Here is a 20130-nt window from a genome sequence, read left to right on the forward strand (position 1 = left end):
TTATAACCCTATTTTATCCATATGAACAGGTGCCCCTCATGAATCTGTTTATAGGCTCTCCACAAGGGTCGCATTCTATTCCCAGAGGTATGAACATCTGCTTTTCTGGGATAGGAATCTTGGTGATGTGAAACCTCCCTGACTGCACGTTCATTCGTAGGCTCTCTGCAGGGGGAAGCACGTCACGCACTGTTGGCTTATTCTGGCAGTCCAGCCTGGCATTGTATTTACACAGTCCTACATGCAACTTTGTATTTACAATAATCAGGAGCATTTCATCTTTTATTCCATAGCAATAGTTTCATGGGGTCTCCCTACAGATTGGCCCTCCATAGAATGATTTTTTGAGGAAATGAAAGGCAGAAATGGAGAAAGATTAGAGAAGAGGTTCCAAAAAATTGTGATCATCAGCAGGTATGCTTGTTTTCATACAAAAAGATAACATTAGCAACAAAATTTGTCCAGTATCAGCTTGAGTGAATATTTTCTCCGTAACTTTTCAGGGCTCAACACATTCCTATTTTGTATTTGTAGTAGGGCAAAATGAAAGTTTAAATGTTCACAAACATCTTCCCACATAAACTTTCCTTCATTTCCCAAGGGAGAGATGTGACAGGCAGAAAACAAATAGTCTAAGAGACTTCCTTCTTAGCTTTTGTATTTCAGAAATCTAGATTTCACTCTATTTTACCTCAATTGGTCAGACAGGGCAGGGAGAGAAGAAAGTACACAGATAAATGAAGAAAGTTTTTAGTTGAGAACAACCATACCTTAACTGAAAGTCAGTCCTCTGACAGGGAGATGAGTCCTCTTGAACAGCACTACAGCTCAAGAATGAAGTGAAGTAGTGGGAGACTCACCTCACAGTGCACAGTTATTCCAAGGGCATAGAAATAGCTGGACAAGGGAATGATATCTTGGGAGGCCCCACTAAAGTCCCAGGTATGTCATCAATGAGAAAACTCAGGGAGCATTTTTCTGGCCTCCTAGGTAAACAGTCAAACCCATCTCTGTGATGTTCACACATATACCCCTCTGGAAAAGTCTAGGGTTGGGGGAGGGGAGAGGGGTAAAATGTACCATTATAAATTGTCATGCACAGTCGGGTGCTTAGAAAATATTTATTATTGCCATTATTCATTACAGACGAAAAAAGGTTTGTACACAAAGTCACGGAGCAGCAGAGGGCTGGGTCAGCAGCACCCCAGCAGCCATAATGAATCTGGGTCCCCTTCCCAGCCCCTGTGCAGCAGGTTCTAGCCCTCAGGAACATTCAGACACCTTCACTGCCATCAGAGACGAGTATAGGAAATAAGTGGGGGGGTGGGAGAAAGGCAGGAGTGAATTCAATAAGGGCTTAACAAGCAATCTAATGAAAGCACCAGACCTAAACAATGATTTTTTTCTCTGAGGTGAAAATATGCAGTTTCACAATCACCCCCAAACATGTAAAAGATAAAAATTTTCCCCAGGAAACGCAGATCCAAACTTTGAGTTTTACACAAGCAACCGGGAGCCTGGCAGGAACTTGTTCAGGGGCCACAGGTTGCTCTCGCCCACATTGGAGGTGCGCCTCTGGCACTGCTTGCAGCGCCGATACTTCTCACACTGGTCTAGGAGAAACAGCTTGTCTGAAGCCCTGAGGAGAGGAGAGCAAATGCAGATCAGTAGGTTTCTGGAGCCTCTAGAGGCCCAACTTGGAAGCTGGTATGGCAGGAGGTACACAAAAGAAAAGTAACACCTTGTGTTCCCTGCCTGCCATGCGGCAGTTCACCCCCTCCTGACATCCCCTGCTTCCAAACCTCTGCTGGCTTGTCGTTCTCCACTTAATAAAAAGCCCCAACTTGTGCCTTCATAGCAGTCTGACTCTACCCCTCCCCAGCCTCAGCCACCCAGGCCCACAGAGAACTTGCTGAAGGTCACACAGCCAGCAGACAGTGGCTCCAAAGCCTCTGTATTGACTGTTTTGCCATGTGGATTATACCTCTACCTGCTGAGCTCCCAGGAGGCAGTGTTTGAGAGGAAGATCAACCATTAAGTTGCTGGTTATCAGCTAACAACAGCAGAGAGTTGAGAGGACTTACAGTGAAATATCCCAGGAGGCCAGAAGCCTCTGGAGAATTAAGGGCAGGAGAGGGAGTGGAGACAAAGAGGAAGACGAAAGCAAGTAAAAGCAGAGATAAACAGGCAGTAGTAACTGATTTTCCCCTTTGATAGTTTTTCTTCATTATGAAAGACAGTCCCCCATGTGCTCCTCTACCCCATCAAAATTTCTCCATAGGTGGATTTTCCTTTTCTTTTCTTTTCTTTTTTTTTTTTTTTTTTTTGAGACTGGGTCTCCCTCTGTCACCAGGCTGGAATGCAGTGAGTCGATCACAGCTCACTGCAGCCTCGACTTCCTGGGCTCCAGCAATCCACCCACCTCAGCCTCCTGAGTAGCTGGAATGCCAGGTGTGTACTACCACACCAAGCTAATATTTGTATTTTTGGTAGAGGCAGGGTTTTACCATGTTTGCTCAGGCTAGTCTCAAACTTCTGAACTCAGCAGTCCATCCGCCTCAGCCTCCCAAAGTGCTGGGATTACAGGCATGAGCCATGGCATCCAGCCAGAATTCTGTTTAAGAAGGATTATCAAGGGCAGTCTTAAAAGAAAAAAGAATAAACTACCTTGGAAGTGAGCAGGGGAAGACCTTCCTGGCTTGGTAATGGAACAGAGTATCATGTGCTAACTGCATGCATATGGACTTTGGTTTTACTTTTGCTTTATTTTCTTTTTATACCAACCAATTCCTTCTTCCTACTGCTGCCTGCTCAAGTATCTGTCCACACTTGGCCTAGGTCCTCAGACAAGTCTGCTTCATGATATACCTGGATATACCTGATATATTTGTTAGCCTGCTACTCAACATTATTTTCTGTGTCTCCTCAATCCTTTATCACCATGTTGGCCAAGCACTCTTCCCAAACACAACTGAAATCTTCCTAGCATTAATCTCACTGACTTTTACCTGCCTTCCCAGATCGTTGAGAAAAAAGCTTGAAATCCCCAACTGCCCTTTCCTCTCCTTTTCTCTAAGCCAAATGACTCCACTTCTCCTTTGGATCCTATTTTCCACATCATCACTCATACTTTCATTGTCACAAAATATGGGTTCTACTCATTAGAAAGATAGATGAGAAATGCTTTACAAGAAAACCTAAAAGGAAGAGGAGAGTTACAGATCAAGATCCATTCTACAGATTTTATCCATGATTAAAAATTAATTGATAATTGGCAATTTAAACTCTTATTTTGGTATATTTGGGTTTTAATAATTTGGTTGTATAGACTTGATCTGTTTCATCACATTTTTAACATGCTATAAAATCATACCTTACATTTGTATTTTAATTTTGTTTTCACGGTGTAATACAACAGCAGTGATGTGAATAGTTAAGCTGAGGAGAGGTCAGGCATATAATAATTTCAGAAAGATGCTCTTGGTTGGCTCCAGAATAGGCATCTTACTTTTCCAATTGCCAGTCTTATGACCCCTGGCCCTGCTCTTGAATAACCATTCCCTAAGCCTTGAAAATGTTCAGATTGGAAACTCACTCCCCCTACTTCCAAATAGTTATTTCCAAAGAGAATTTTCACTCTCCACAAAAAGCAAATAAAGCCACCCTAAGCAGAGGCAAATATTAGAGCAGGGTTAGTAAATAAATACCTAGCATACAACCCAGCAGTCTTCAATCCCATGTCTATAACAGACATTTCTAATCAATCATGGCGGTATTTCCCATGGAATACAGACTTGCTTTCTCCACAGAGTTCTCTAGGCAGCCACTACTAATCAAGTGGAGTTCCACTTGAAACCCATTGCTGTCCCACAAGGAGCAAGAGAATTTTGGGGTTCCAATCAGGCATTACCGTTCAAAAGCCTTCTCCTCCAGGTCTCGCTGCTGCTTCATCGCAGCACTCCTTTCCCAGTCCTCCTGTAAGCATTGGTTGATTCTCTTTACTCGCTCCAGCTCCGCGGTTCTGTCTGCCACATGCCTGGAGAGAAAAGAACAGCCTGATTCCATAATACTTGGTAAGAGCATGCACCAACTTTGGGAGCCCCATTCCTTTTATGTTAAACAAAAAAACCTTCTGGTTTTGTTCACTACTGAAATATACTAAAAAGTGTGAACACTAAAAGCACACTGAAATTCCTAGCTCTCAAATAATTTATGGGTCAAAGGTCTTTCATCTTCAATCCTGGTTTGATTTAATAGGATTGAAACCTTTTTCCAGTTAACAACTTCAGCCTGTAAAACCATTAATTTCCTTTGAGGCTAATGTAACTTATCTGAAGAATCATCCCGAATGGATTTGGATTTCCTATACTCTGTTTCTTTCCTTTTAGTCCAGCCTCTAAGCTGCCAGTACTCAGCCTACCAGTCACTGCAGACATTTTACAAGGCAAAATAGATAGGTATACAAATGAAAGTCTACAAAAAGAGAAAATAAACACAAGTGACTAAGCAACGGAAAAGCAAATAGAGAAAACATTAACATTGTGAAGAAGGCAAGAAAAAAAAAAAAAAACAGGAATGTTTAGTGAAGGCCATGTCATCGAAGCAGTGACTGCAGTATAATCTCTCTCTTCATAGGGAGATATTCCCAGTGTTGTGTTTCTATCACTAGTCTCCAAACACTCCATCACTACTGTTGTGAATCACCTTAAGCCTGGTTCAGATTATGGGTCTATTTCTTGCCACACTGAAACATTTACTGTCAGTTCTCATTGAAATCTAGAAGGAGCTTCACAAAATGTAACTGTTGATGTAGCCTGCTCTGAAGGGCTTTGTGTTACAGGTAGCAGCAGCCACTGGGTGTCAGGATCCTCCAATAAAAATCAGTTAATGTCCTCTATACTGTCTCACTTTTTCCTAAAACGGCACACCTTTTCATCTAACAAGCATTGATTGAGCAGCTATTGTGTGGTTGTTATAAAGACCAAATGATACACAGGAAGTACCAGTGCCTATCACATAGTTGGAGCTCAATGACTGAAGAGTACCTATTACTTTTTTCGTAAGTTATTTTTCTTTTTGTAGTTTTTTTATTGTGGTTTTAAAAAAAAACGCATAACAAAATTTACTATCTTAACTATTTTCAAGTGTACAGTTACTTAGTGTTAAGTACATTCATGTTATGCAACCAATCTCCAGAATGCTTCCACATTACAAAACTGAAACTATACCATTAAACAGCTCCCCATTTCTGCCTCCTCTAGCCCTTGGCAACCACCACTCTGCTTTCTGTTTCTGTGATTTTTACTTCTCTGGATAACTCATATAAGTGGAGTCATGCAGTATTTTGTCTTTTTGTGACTGGTTTATTTCACTTAACATAATGACCTTGAGGTTCATCCACAGTGTGGCATGTGTTAGAACTTTCTTCCTTTCTAAGAGTGAATAACAATTCCATTGTGCAGTGTGTATGTATACACACACTACATTTTGTTTATCCATTCATCTGTCAATGGACACTTGGAATGCTTCTACTTCTTGGCTGTTATAAAAAGTACTGCTATGAACATGGCTGTACAGATATCTTTTGAGATCAGCTTTCAATTTTTTTGAATACATAGCCAGAAGGGGAATTACTGGATGATATAGTAGTTCTATTTTTAATTTTTTGAGGAGCCACCATACTGTTTTCCATAGCAACTGTACCATTTTATGTTCACACCAACAGTACACAAAGGTTTCTACTTCTCACCAACGCTTGTTATTTTTTTTTCATAGTAGCTATCCTGATGGATGTGACATGGTATCTCACTGTGATTTTGGTTTGCACTTTCATAATAATTCATGTTGTTAATCATTTTTTCATTTGCTTGTTGGCCATTATTATGTTATTTTTTAAAGGATAGGTTAAAAGCATTTTGAATGCCTAGAAAGTAAGAAAATGAGGCAGAGATTATGCAGGGGACAACTGGCATTCTCACAACATTGCTGAGAAACAAGTTGCTATGCCTTCTTAGCAATTTAACTGTCAGTTCCTGGTAATATTTCAAATGTATCATACATTAGCCAGGAGTGGTGGCGTGCGCCTCTAGTCCCAGCTACTGTGAGACTGAGGCATGAGAATTACCTGAACCTAGGAGGCAGAGATTTCAGTGAGCCAAGATTGCACCACTGTACTCCAGCCTGGGCGACAGATTGAGACTCTGTCTCAAAGAAAAAAAAAAAAAAGGAAAATTAAATGTACCATACACTTGACCTAGCAGCCCTACTTTTGGGAATTTATCTGACAGAAACAAGAACCACTATATTAAAAATGTTTAATTCAGAAGTGTTGTAATAGCAAAATATCCGCAAACAAAGTGAATGTTCATCAATAATGCAAAAGTTAAATTGTTATACATCTATATTATAGATAATATGCTGCTATTAAAGAAGATGAATCTTATATATATGTACTGACTTGTATATGACATTGTTAGGTTAAAGAAAGATTAGTTTGCAGAGTAATAGATAAGATCTCATAGACTATTTCATTTACAAAAGTGGAAGGAAAAATATGTGTGCATATTGCTTAAATAGGAAAAATTGTTTAAATTTTTTTGTAAAAAATAATGAAGGTTAATATGTATCCTATTTTTTAATTATTTTTTTACAAAAAAATTTTTAAACATTTCCTATTTAAGCAATGTGCACATATATATTGGCTACTTAGTAGGGGAGATTGCCCTTTTTTTTTTTTTTTTTTTGAGGCAATCTCTCTCGCTCAGGCTGAAGTGCCGTGGCGCAATCTCAGCTCACTGCAACCTCTGCCTCCCAGGTTCAAGCATTCTTGTGCCTCAGCCACCCGAATAGCTGGGATTACAGGCGTACACCACCACGCCTAGCTAATTTTTGTATTTTTAGTAATGACGGAGTTTCACCATGTTGCCTAGGCTGTTCTCAAACTCCTGGGCTCAAGCGATCTGCCTGCCTTGGTCTCCCAAAGTGGTAGGATTACAGGCGTGAGCCACCGTGCCCAGCTAGCCTTCAGTTGATTTCTTTTAATGAGAATGAATTGTTATTTTTGAAAATAAGAGCAAAAAGAAAAAAAAAAGTATAAATAGCTTAGAGTCCTGTCTGGATCACCCTGACTAAATTATCCCCTTTGAAAGAAAGTGGCCTTCTATTTGTCACAGAGAATCTAAGATCACATGTTCAGATGAACCAGAGAAGGACCAGGGAAGGGAGTTGGAAAAGATAAGGGAAGTGAGAGAATCTGCAATAACCAGTAAAGAATATGTAAACAGAAAACAAGATCTGACCAATACAGAAATAGGGATTTGTTCAGTTTCCGCAAATGCTCTCACATACATAATCTCATCTAATTCTCCCAGTAAGGATAGGAGGGGCAGATGTGATTATTCTTCTTTCTCATATGAGGACAATAAGGCTCAGAGACCTTACCTGTGACATGGCCCAAGTCATACAACTTAAAAGTGACAGAGTTTAACCCTCCTGATTCCAAGCTTAGGAAATAACTAGAGAAGCTAACAGAAGCAGAAGAGGAAGTAGCAATAGTGTTAGCAACAAATACAGAGGGTCCCATATCTGGCTGTGGAAAGCACACTTTGCTTCCCACTATGGGACAAGTGATGGTGGTTCTGCTGTTATAAAACAGAAGCTAAAGAGGAGCTGAATGCTTACGTAAGGGATTACATTTTTAAAAAAAAATCAGTGGGAAAGACATCTTCCTTTCAGGCATGTTTAGGCTTTACAAATATATCAGATAAAGGACTTGTACACAGAATATATAAAGAACTTTCAAAATTCAACAATGAGAAAAGAGTTTATAAAATAAGCAAAAGATTTGGACTGATACTTTATACCCTTAACCAAAGAAGATACACAGATAGCAAACAGGCATATGAAATGATGTTCAACATCACTAGTCATTAAAGAAATGCAAATTAAAGCATGAGACACCACTGTACACCTATTAGAACAGCTAAAATTAAAAAGACTGATCGGGCTTGGTGCTGTGGCTCACACCTGTAATCCCAACACTTTGGGAAGCTGAGGCAGGAGGATTGCTTGAACCCAGAAGTTCAAGACCAGCCTCGGCAACATACTGAGACCCTGTCTCCCCAAAAAGGTTAAAAATTAGCTAGGCATGGTGGCACTAGCCTGTAGTCCCAGATACTCCAGAGGCTGAGGTGGGAGAACTGCTTGAGTCCAGGATGTTGAGGCTGCAGTGAGCCATGATCATGTCACTGCACTCCAGTCTGGGTGACAGAGCAAAACCCTGTCTCAATCAATAACATAACATAACATAACATAACATAACATAACATAACATAACATAAAAAATATAATATAAAATAAAATATAAAATAAAATAAAAAAGACTGCTTACCCCAAGTGCCGGGAATGATGGGGAGGACTGGAATTCTCATACACTATTGGATGGGAATGTAAAGTAGTACAACCACTTTGGAAAACACTAAGTGTCAAGAGAGGTTTTTAAAATTTTACTTAATAACTTTTTCTTCAGATAAGGAATTAGGATAAAACAAGATGAAGCATGTAATAAGTTTAAAACAATGTCTCACACAAATAACTCCTCAATGTGTTAGCTATTATTCTTACTATTCTTACTTCTCCGCTATTGTCTGAGAAAGATGCGGGGCAGGGACAGAGTGGAGAAAGAGAGAGATAGGAAGCGGAATAAGTGAGGAAAGGTGGAGGGAGAAAGATCAGGGGTCTCCTTACTCTCTTTGTGTCCTCTGAAGCATTTGCAAATCCCACCTCTGGTCCACTAGTTGATGCAGGATGGCTTTCCTCTTGTGGTTAGCAGCTGCCTCCAGCTGGTGTTTCATGTAATTTTGTTCTCGCTTTTGCTTTTCCACCATCAGTTCACCCTCATTCTTACCAAAGATGGGCTCAGAGGAGTCTGGCTCAAAGGACGGCAGCCGGGAGGGTTTGTTCTTTATCTTAAACAAAGATACACATAATGCACATAATCATTCTATCAGGGAATAAGCTTTATGCACAACCCTGTACTGTGGTAAAATACCAGTATCTTACAGGAAGGAATGTGGGGCACAAAAACTACCAAATGCATAACACATAAAAATATAACAACTTATACATATTTTAGGATGTTATTGAAGCATTGCATAATTTTAAAAACAATAATATTTGTCCCCTTACCTGTGCATCCAAAGCTCTCTTGTAACACTGTGTTTCTTCCATCTTATCTTTTAAAAATTTCGCTCTTTGCACAGCAAGTCTGGCAGTTAAGAACAGGAGAAGATGGACCACAGTTTTGCAGTCTTTAGTAATACAGATTAACATCATCAAAACAGGTTTAATAAATATTAAATAGGAATAAGAGCCTGGTAAATAAAAATGGATGTTTTATTCTGGTAGCTTTCATTTTAAGAAAGAAAAGAGTAACTCAAATCCATAGGCAGCCGGGCACAGTGGCTCATGTGTGTAATCCCAGCACTTTGGGAGGCTGCAGTGGGCAGATCACTTGAGGTCAGGAGTCCGAGACCAACCTGGCCAACATGGTGAAACCCTGTCTCTACTAAAAATACAAAAATTAGCCAGGGGTAGTGGTGGGTGCCTGTAGTCCCAGCTACTCGGGAGGCTAAGGCAGGAGAATTGCATGAACCTGGGAGGTGGAGGTTGCAGTAAGCCAAAATCACACCACTGCACTCCAGCCTGGGCAACAGAGCGAGACTCCGGCAAAAAAAAAAACAACCAAAAAACCAAAACAAAACAAAACAAAAACTCCATAGGCTAGTGAACAGTGTGTTGAACACAGGACAGACAGGACAGGTACAGACAGGTGACTGACCATATTGTCCAAATGGCTTACTACTAAAACAGCAGACACATCACCACCACTCCACCTCTTCCCACACCCACCAGTTATTTTAAAAATCTAGATAAGAAAGCAGGAAGTGACTATTCATTCTATAAACTGATCTATTTTGAAATCTCTTAAGTTACCTATCCTATTAAAAATTATGGTTCTATTATATGTAACTTCTAAAGAACCCATATATGATCTTTCAAATGAGTATAATGGAACATATACATTTTATAGAAATACATTTTTTCATCACGGAAGCTTGCTTCTTATTTGTTTTAGGAGTTTCTGTTCACACTAGTAATAGCCTCCACAGTTGTTCTCCCAATCTCAGCAGCAAAAATGTGGGCCCCCTTAGGCATATATAAACTCCATGTCCCTGACCCTATCCCAGGCCTCAGATAGCCCAATCTGGACCAATCAGATGCTCTTTGCTGAAAATGTGGAATTGACAGTACCATTCTCCAAGTTTGAGCTGGAACACAGATGATGTCAACTAAGGGGCTGTGTCTGTAAGCAGAGGGAAAGCCGCTTTACGTGGCTTTTTAGTCACTGGTTCCAGTCCTTCCTATGTTCCCTGTACATTCCTGCCCTCAGGTTCCATGGGACACCCCTACATAATTATAATAAAACCTCAGCTTTGCCATGAGGTCATTTGAACATCTAATAGCTAGGAACAGCTGCTCAAGACGAGTCCCTTTCTTCATCTACTGGTATTGGCGATTGCAAAAACAATACGAGATGATGCTGTGTATTATAGTAATTACAGATTGACCATCACTACTATAATGATAACTATGACAGCTTTTTCATTTTTGTAATAAAAAATTATGGTACTGATACAGAAGGGAAGTGCTGGGAAGGGAAGAGCGTGGTCCCTTTAAATGATATGGAAGTGGGGGAAGGGCATGGTCCCTGGCTAGGACTCCACCCTAGGACATGGTCCCTGGCTAGGGTTCCACCTGTGCCCATGGACCTAGATGAGGACAGGCATTTTTGTTTTCCTGCCTAAATGTTGCATTTCTCAAGACCACCCTGGTCTGTCACACCCCTATCCTGTGCCTCTAAAAACCCCTGAGACCCTAGCAGGCAGGCACACAAGCGGCTGGACATCAAGAGAAACACGTCAGCAGAGGAACACACAAGTGGCTGGACGCTGAGGGGATGTCCAGAGCACACCAACAGGCACTGGCATGCCAGCAGGCCGTCAGCCAGCAGAATAATGTGGAGTTTGGCTGAGGTGGTTGGAGGGGAACCCGGGCTGCACAGCAGCCCGACCCCAGGGGAAAACCATCTCCTTTCTGGCTCATCCATCTGTTGAAAGCTACTTCCACTCAGTAAAACCTTGCACTCATTCTCCAAGCCCACATGTGATCCGATTCTTATGGTATATCCAGGCAAGAACCCTCAGATACAGAAAGCCCTCTCCTTGCGATAAGGCAGGGGTCTAATTGCGCTAACACAAGCACCCTACAGACGGCTAAACTAAAAGAGCCCTCTGTAACACATGCCCGCTGGGGCTTCAGGAGCTGTAAACATTCACCCCTAGATGCCACTGTGTGGCCAGAGCCCCACAGCCTGCCCGTCTGTATGCTCTCCTAGAGGTTTGAGCAGCAGGGCACTGAAGAAGCAAGCCACACCCCCATTGCGTGCCCTGCGAGGGGGCAAGAGAACTTTTCCCATTTCAGTACTGGCTGCTAACTGGGTTAGTCTGCTCAGTTGGTTACAGTGTGCTAATGAAACTACCAATGTTGATTCAATCCTACATGGAAAGTAACCACATGAAAATTCCAAATTCATCTTTCAGAGCATGTGTAGCTGGACTCACTCCTCTGTGAGTTGCACTTGTTCCAGGCGATCCATCAACTCTCTGTATTGTCTTTGCTTTATTTCGTTTTCCTGTCTGTTATCCATTTGTTTCAGGAGACTCCGGGAATATTCCTCTTGCTTGAGAGCATTAAACGCAGGACTGAGTGGCCGTTTGTCAAATAGGAAGGATTTCTAGAATGAAAGAGAAGCAATTCATTTATGCTAGAATACCAAAAAACAAGGTTAATAATTCAGAAGACTAAAGTCAAACAGAAAATATTTCTTAATTTATAATATTTGCCCAGCCCTCAACACACTGACCAGCTAGTGTTGAGGTAACCCACAGAATCATATGAGTATGTTCAAGGATAAAGCTGAGCTGAGCTGAGCTGACTATGTCACCAAAACACCAGGGGTTTGGTCTAGGTCCTTACCACACAGAAAGCCAATCACTGAGACAATGATTATTGCCCAGGAAGAAGGCTTTAATTGGGTGCTGCAGCCAAGGAGATGAGAGATCAGTCTCAAATCCATCTCCTTGACCAACTAAAAGTAGGGGTTTATATAGCAGGGAAGAATTGAAACCATATATGGGAAAACCAGAATTCAGGAGGGATAAGGAAGCAATCATGGTCAGTGGAGGGGCCTGGCTCATTGTCTGAATGCAATCATCTGGTGAGTTTCAATTCTTTGATACTTTTTGGAAGGCCTAGTGGTTTTTTCCTGAGGAAGAAACTCAGATAAAACAAATGTTAAGTTTCAAGCTTTAAGACCAAAAGGGTCAATTTCTATGTTTATTTAAAATAAAAACAAAAATAAACAAACAAAAAACCTGTCTGTGGGACAATTGGGTCAATTTCAACTGGAATCCCATTGCTGAGACAGAGGAAAAAGGACTCCATGGAGTAGGTTGTGAGTTAGCATTTACAACATCCAGATGGAAGGAAGAAGGAATTCTGAGTGCATGCAAAATCATGCAAGGACAGAGAGGAACTGGAAAGAGGGCAAACTGAATACCTACTGTGGGCCTGGCCATTCTAGATCCTGGTGATCCAACAATGAGCAACAACAGAGATCCTCACACTCATCAAGCCTGCATGCTGGTGCAGGAGACAGACAAGGAACATGACACGGTACATCGGGTCGTTTAAGATAGTGCTAAGTGCTAGGAAGCTCTCTTCCCACCCAGCAAGTGGCTGGGTGGGAAGAGAGCTAAACTGGTTGGTTATTAAGGGAAGGCTTTTCCATGGAGAAGATGAATCACCCTCACTGTAAATATCAGGGAGACCTGTGTTCTATACAGAAGGAACATTAAGTGCAAAGACACTAGATGGAAACAAGCTAGGCATGTTCAGTGAGCAGAAAAAAAGTCTCTGTGGCTGAGGCATAGTGACCAAGGGAAAGGAGAAGGCATAGTGACCAAGAGGAAGGCAGGAGTCAAAGTATGTAGAATTTGACAGTTGAAGGTGAGGAGTCTAAATTTCATTTTAACTCAATGGGAGGCCAGTGGAGATTTTCAATGGGAGAATAGTATGTTTTGGTTAACAATATTATAATATCACTTTGGTTGCTATGTGGAGAATAAATTATAGGAGAGCAAGAATGCAAGCAGTGAATCTAAGGGAAGTATTGCAGAAGTTGAGCATAACAGTGTGGCTTAGCAGCACTTTCAGTGTGGCAGCATTAAAGACGAAGACATTTGGACAGATATTGGATACATTTTGGAGGTAAAGGCAACTGGACTTGCAAATGATTGGATGTCAGGAACAGAGAAAGGAATACTGAGATCATGACTAGATAACATGCTTGTGCAAAATGGCTGGTGCGTGATACCACTTACTAACATGAGAAGACAGAAAGGAACAGGTTAAGGAGGGAATCAAAAGTTCTGTTTAGGTCTTCTTAAATTTAAGATGTGTATAGATATATCAAAGAAGAGATACATAGCAGTGATAAATATAATCTGGAGCTCATATATAAGAAGAGAGAACGATCATGCCTAAATTTCAGAAGCCCCATGCTCTCTCTCTCCTTCCTTCCCTGCTTCCCTGCCTGGAATGCTCTTCCTCCCTTGGTTTCTCTACCTAACTCTTGTATACCAGAAAGTCTTCCCAAATCTCTGGTCTAAGTTAATGAATCTCTTCTTTTGCTCATATAGTGCCCTTTTTCAGAGATTTATCGTCACATTGGTTATACCACACAGTTGTCTCTTTAAGTGTCTGTCTCTCCCACTAGAGACCTCTTCAGAAGAGGGAACTGTGAGTTCCTAGACACCAGCACAGTGGCCGGCATGGAGGAATTCAATAAATGTTTGATGATGAATAAATAAATTATATTTTATTAGATTTATGTCCAGAGTGTCGACTGCCTAGATGGTGGTATATAAAGAGAAAGATTCAGGCAGAAATAAAGGTAGGTACATGATGATTGAAAACATTAAATCAAGCAGTGAGGCAGTTGGCTCACCACCATCTGAATCTGGGTTTCCCAAACATTAATGCAAATACAGATCACCTGGGGATCTTATTCCACCATAGATGCCCATTCAGGGAGTCTGGGGTGGGGCCCTAGATTCAGCATTTCCAGCAAGCTCCCAGGCGATACTGATACTGCTGGTTCTCTTAGGTCCTTGGGCTGGACTTTAGTAGTATATTGCTCCCTCCTCTCCATCTATCCCACATCCTGGTTGAGAATTACCATAATTAACAAGACCTGCAGTGACTAGTGGGAACAGTACAGTGAATGTGAGTGGTGTGGCTATAGACACCAGACAACGCCTGCCCTAGAAGAAAGCTTCAAACTGCACCACCCACTTTTCAACTCCGCCGCTTTAAAAAAAATGGCACAACTGGCCGGGCGCGGTGGCTCACACTTGTAATCCCAGCACTTTGGGAAGCCAAGACAGGCAGATCATGAGACCAGGAGTTCAAGACCAGCCTGGCCAACATGGTGAAACCCTGTCTCTACTAAAAATACAAAAGTTAGCAGGGCATGGTGGCAGACACCTGTAATCCCAGCTGCTCGGGAAGCTGAGGCAGGAGAATGGCTTGAACGTGGGAGGCAGAGGTTGCAGTGAGCCGAGACCACACCATTGCACTCCAGCCTGGGTGATAGAGCAAGACTCCGTCTCAAAAAAAAAAAAAAGGCACAACCTGCAACACAGGGAATGGATCCAAAGACTCACGATGGGCCAGGTGTTAGCAATAGAAATTTTAAAAAGACTTACATAAAATTCTGGTTTCTCATTCTTGTGGCTTCTTATAGCTTCAGCAACTCCAAGATTATAGGCAGCATTTTTCTGATTCTGTTCTCTAGTAGCCAGACTTTTCATCTATTGTATATAAAAAAGTTTTAAATTAAATTTTTAATTACATATTGAAGTGGAGCCTTTAAAAATTTTAATTCTATTACATTAAAATAATCCAGCCATGGTAGAAACCTGCCTTTTGGAGGCAATGGTACCTTCTGTTATCTCTATAGATTTATAAAAGTAGATTGGGAAAGGTATTTTATTTCCTAATCTTGGCCTTTAGGTACCACTAGAGGGATCTAAGGAATGGAAGAACTCATCACAAATGCAGGAAAGGGCAGTCAGTAGGGTCAATTATTAGACACCACATAAATCTGGATACAGCAAGTGTAAAAGTGCCTTTCTGTCTTTGCTTGAAATAAGACATGAATATGAAGGGTAAAAGCCTTCACCAGAGTTGCATTTTATCAGAAATAAAGAAACATAAATCCGATAATTCCACCTTTAAAATTCAGACCTTAGGTTAAAGAAAATCAGTGATATGTGCAAACATTCGACTACATGGATATTCATCCCATTGTTGTTTATTATTAGTGAAAACATCAACACAAGTTTTAGTCTAACAGTAAATACATGATTAGATATGTCACAGTACAGACATATGATGGAACATTTTTAAATTACATTATAGGCTGGGCTCAGGGAGTCATGCCTATAATCCCAGTACTTTGGGAGGCAGAGGCGGGAGGAATGCTTGAACCCAGGAGTTGGAGACCACCCTGGGCAACATGGTGAAACCCCATCTCTACAAAAAATACATAAATTAGCCAGGTGTGGTGACATGTGCCTGTAGTCCCAGCTAATCTGGAGGCTGAGGTAGAAGGATCACCTGAGCCCAAGTAGGTCGAGGCTGCAGTGAGCGGAGGTTGTGCCACTGCATTTCAACCTGGGTGACAGAGTGAGACCCTGTGCCAATAAAAAATAATAATAAATTACATTATATAATCATGTTCTACTGCCCCATATTAAAGACTGATCAAGGTGTCGGACTACCTGGTGTCTGAAGAGAGCCTCCTGATCTTTCAACATCTGATACTGCTGTATGAGTCTCTCATCTTCTATCTCTCTCCTCCTTTCCTCACCGTAGTACAACGGGGAATTTCGTTGTGCTCGTTGCAAACATACATAGCACATTTCCTACAATCCCAAATTTCAGGACAAATAAATTTTTACATTTTACCTTTTTGCTTTCACATTCCCTTCACAAGCTCTCCAAAGGCTAGGTATATCAAGAAACCTGTTATTAATGGCTATATTAGTGACAGCAAAATGAGATTTGCAGTGTGGACCCCAGAAATACCCTAAAGGATCTTCTGAACTCGCACTTCATCAGAAGTATTTATGAACTCGCACTTCATCAGAAGCAGCTGAAACTTAGAAAGGGATTTCTCAATTCTTTTTTTGTTTACCAGTGCATCTTGACTAGTAGATAGATTTATCACAGTTCAGTTTTGAGCCTGAGTACTTGAGTACTGCAGCCATACTCATATAATTAAGCAAGAGAGATTCCCAGAACTCTCTTTGAGAAACAAAAATCAGTATAAGATTTTGATGGGGCTTATTTGTTTGGAAACACTGTACCTGTCCTGCCTTATCATGATCCTGACAAGCTGGAGATGTTTGGGGCTTCATGTCACTGTCATGTTTCAGACAACCTGGAGATGATAAGCTGTAAAAACAATGCAACATTAATTAATGTTTAATACAGTCTGACCTCAAGAGCAATAATAATTATAGAAGCCAAGTATAAGATGAAGAAAAATATCTCAGTGATTTAGTTCAGAACAGCTGTATGTGTAGAGGTTAAGAATATGTACCACAGAGTCTGAATTTGTGTCAGACGATAAAGGTGGGTTTGAATCCCAGCTTTCTTGCTTACGAGATGACTGACATCAGACCAGTTGTGTAATCTTACAAAATCTCAGCTACCAATTGTGTGAAATGGGGATGAAATTTATTCATTCCACAGAAATGTATTGAGTGCTTACCATGTACACTGTTCTAAGCACAGGAGAAGCAATGAAGAACAAAATACACACATAGAAAAGTCCCTGCCCTCATGGAATTAACATTCTGATGGAGATAGAGAGCCCAGTGACAAGATAAATAAGTGAACTCTATAGTATGTTCCATGATGATAAATGCCTTGCAATGCTGGAGGAATGGAGTGTTAAACTGTAAAGAGAATGGCCAGGGAAGTTCTTACCAAGGAAGTGACATGTGAGTAAATACCTGAAGGAAGTAAGGGAACAACAGTGTAGATATCTGATGGAAAAGACATTCCAAGCAAACAAACCAGTGCAGTCCTTCAGTTGGAAGGTGCCTGTGGTCATTGTGGTGGAGGGAGATGAATTAGGGTTGAGTATTAATATTAATATTAGTATTCATTAGAAAATAGGACTGATATTATCACCTAAAAAGCAGCTTGAAGAATGAAAATATTTATTTTTTAATTTTATTTATTTTATTTTAATTTTTGAGACAGAGTCTCACTCTGTCACCCAGGCTGAAGTACAATGGCGCGATCTCAGCTCACTGCAAACTCTGCCTCCCAAGTTCAAGCGATTCTCCTGCCTCAGCCTCCCAAGTAGCTGGGATTACAGGTGCACACCACCACACTCAGCTAATTTTTGTATTTTTAGTAGACACGGGCCTTCACCATGTTGATCAGACTGGTCTCAGACTCCTGACCTCATGGTCTGCCCACCTTGGCCTCCCAAAGTGCTGGTATTACAGGCATGAGCCACCTCGCCGGGCCAAGAATGAAACTATTTAAAAGTAGAGAAATAGAGAATAGATTCAGAGGCTCAAACATGCATTTAATAGGAGTGCTGAATTTTTAGGATAAAGGAAATGGCAAAGAACAATATTTTAGAAAATAACAGATAAGAATTTTCCAGAAAGTCATGACTCCTAAGAATAGCCATGCAGAACATCAAGAAATAAGAAAAATTCTTAAAAGCTACAAGAAAGAATGACAACCAGATTGACTCAGACGTTGCATCAGGACAACTGTCAGGAGAAAATGGAGCAATATCATTAAAATGCTGAAGGAAAATAACTATGAACCAAGAATCAGCACTCAAGAGCGATAACACAGTAAGAATCATTTTAAGCAATACGAAGAACAAGTGTACTGAAAAGACAGGGAACCATTACAGGATATACTTTAGCAAGAAGAAAAACGAACCCAGGAGGAAGGACAGGGATATAACAAACAGGCCAGGCGTGGTGGCCCACGCCTGTAATCCCAGCACTTTGGGAGGCCAAGGCAGGGGGATCACTTGAGGTCAGGAGCTCGAGACCAGCCTGGCCAACATGGTGAAACCCTGTCTCTACTAAAAATACAAAAATAAGCAGACATGGTGGTGTGCGCCTGTAATCCCAACTACTCAGGAGGCTAAGGCAGGAGAATTGGTTGAGTGTGGGAGGCGGAGGTTGCAGTGAGCCAAGATCACGCCACTGTGCTCCAGTCTGGGAAAAAAAATAAAAAGAAAGAAAAGAAAAGAAAAAGAAAAAAGAGGAAATGATGGTGACCAAAGAAATTGGTAAACATGTTGGCAAATCCAAATTAATCATTGACCATAAAATAATACAAATTTTTTAACACTTAAAACCAATTTGGAACAAAAGTTCTAGACAACAAAAATACAGGTTTGGAAGGGGATGCAGTTTGAAGGAAATTGAAAGCATACTGAAGAAATGTGGTCAAAGGAAATTCAAAGCATACTAAAGAAATGTGATCAGTCCAACAGAAAAAGGGTAATAATGAAGTTAAATGGACGTAAATAGAAAATACAAAATAAGACAGTAAAGATAGGTTCAAATATACCAATAATTACAACTGAAATTAAAGTCTAGACTGAGTTTTAAAACATCCAAATATAAGCTATTTAGTAGAGACACACATGAAATAATACACACAAAAATTCTTAAAATGGCATTAAAAGGCTATTCCAGGTAAAATACTAATCAAATGTTGCATTGTTAATTATGTACTACAGAAATGAAGGCAAAAGATTTTAGTAGAGACAAAGGAAAATATTTCATAATGATAAAAGGAACTATCTACCAAAAAATCCCAGACATGTAGAATTTAATATTGCTTAAGAAGCAAAAATTGATGTAATTACTGAAAAATATACCATCATGGTTAAAGATTTTTAATATCTCTCTCAAAAAAAATAGTAAGGATTTTAAAGCTTTTAACAACTTATTTTAACAAGGTTTAGCTAATATCTAAATATCTAGAAATTTACGTCTAAGGAATAGTAGTATACAGTGTCTTCAAGTATACATAAAACAATTACCGTAAAAGTACTCAAGCTAGAAAAGAAGGTTCAGCAAATTACAAAGTACCAAATAACTGACATTAAATGAACCACAGCATAAAATGAGAAAGTGCCCCCACTAAAAACCTCTATTCATTTGGAAAAAGTAATAAAATTTGAGTCTTCTGAATAACCAATGAATTAAGTATTGTATAAGTCTACACTCCCTTACTGCAATTCCAAAATGCAAATGCTCAACTCTGACCTCACTGGTCATGTTTTCTAATTTCTTATAACTTGTTCATACTTTCCATTCTTTTAATTTATGTAAAGATTTTAAACATCTTATTCTATATTCTGTATTTTATAATGTTCAGGATCCAAAATCCTTGAGAGCTCAATTCATCCATCTTTTTTGTTTCTGATGGCTCTCATTATGTGGCAGCTTATTTCCACGTGGTCTTTGTAATTTTGGATTCTGACCTCATTTTTAGCCCAGCTCCATCTGTCAGAAGTCAGGAGCCTGAGATGAAAATAAGATCCTTTAGAGCAGGGGTTGGCAAACTTTTTATGAAAAGGGCCAGAGAGTGAATATTTTAGGCTTTGAAGGCCACACAGTCCCTGACGCAAGTAGCAGGTGCAGATAATATGCAAATGGGGGGGCATAGCAGTGTTTCGGTGAAACTATTTATAAAAACATATAGTGGACTAGATTTGGCTCTCAGTAGAGGACCTTTTCACATTATTTAGACCACCATATTGCTAGAAGCAGAACTCTTTATTTATTTATTTATTTTTTATTATACTTTAAGTTCTAGGGTACATGTGCATAGCGTGCAGGTTTGTTACATATGTATACTTGTGCCATGTTGGTGTGCTGCACCCAT

At 40.3% G+C, this 20130-nt stretch overlaps 1 protein-coding gene across 2 annotated transcripts in view; it reads right to left on the minus strand.

The window, feature by feature from the left end:
- Positions 1 to 1105: 1105 nt before the first annotated feature.
- The window catches only part of CCDC81 (coiled-coil domain containing 81), a 54065-nt gene continuing 35040 nt past the window's right edge, over positions 1106 to 20130 (minus strand). For both annotated transcript variants that reach the window (XM_011938493.1, XM_011938492.1), the window contains 8 exons: positions 16554 to 16641; positions 15966 to 16109; positions 14889 to 14993; positions 11682 to 11854; positions 9187 to 9265; positions 8746 to 8966; positions 3911 to 4036; positions 1106 to 1639 (listed from right to left, as the gene is read on the minus strand). In XM_011938493.1, coding sequence (XP_011793883.1) covers positions 1498 to 1639; positions 3911 to 4036; positions 8746 to 8966; positions 9187 to 9265; positions 11682 to 11854; positions 14889 to 14993; positions 15966 to 16109; positions 16554 to 16641 — 1078 coding nt within the window. In that variant the 3' untranslated portion in view covers positions 1106 to 1497. The remainder of the gene's footprint in view (positions 1640 to 3910; positions 4037 to 8745; positions 8967 to 9186; positions 9266 to 11681; positions 11855 to 14888; positions 14994 to 15965; positions 16110 to 16553; positions 16642 to 20130) is intronic.

The sequence above is a fragment of the Colobus angolensis genome, unplaced genomic scaffold, assembly GCF_000951035.1.
Source record: "Colobus angolensis palliatus isolate OR3802 unplaced genomic scaffold, Cang.pa_1.0 Scaffold174, whole genome shotgun sequence".
Classification (NCBI taxonomy): Eukaryota; Metazoa; Chordata; class Mammalia; order Primates; family Cercopithecidae; genus Colobus; species Colobus angolensis.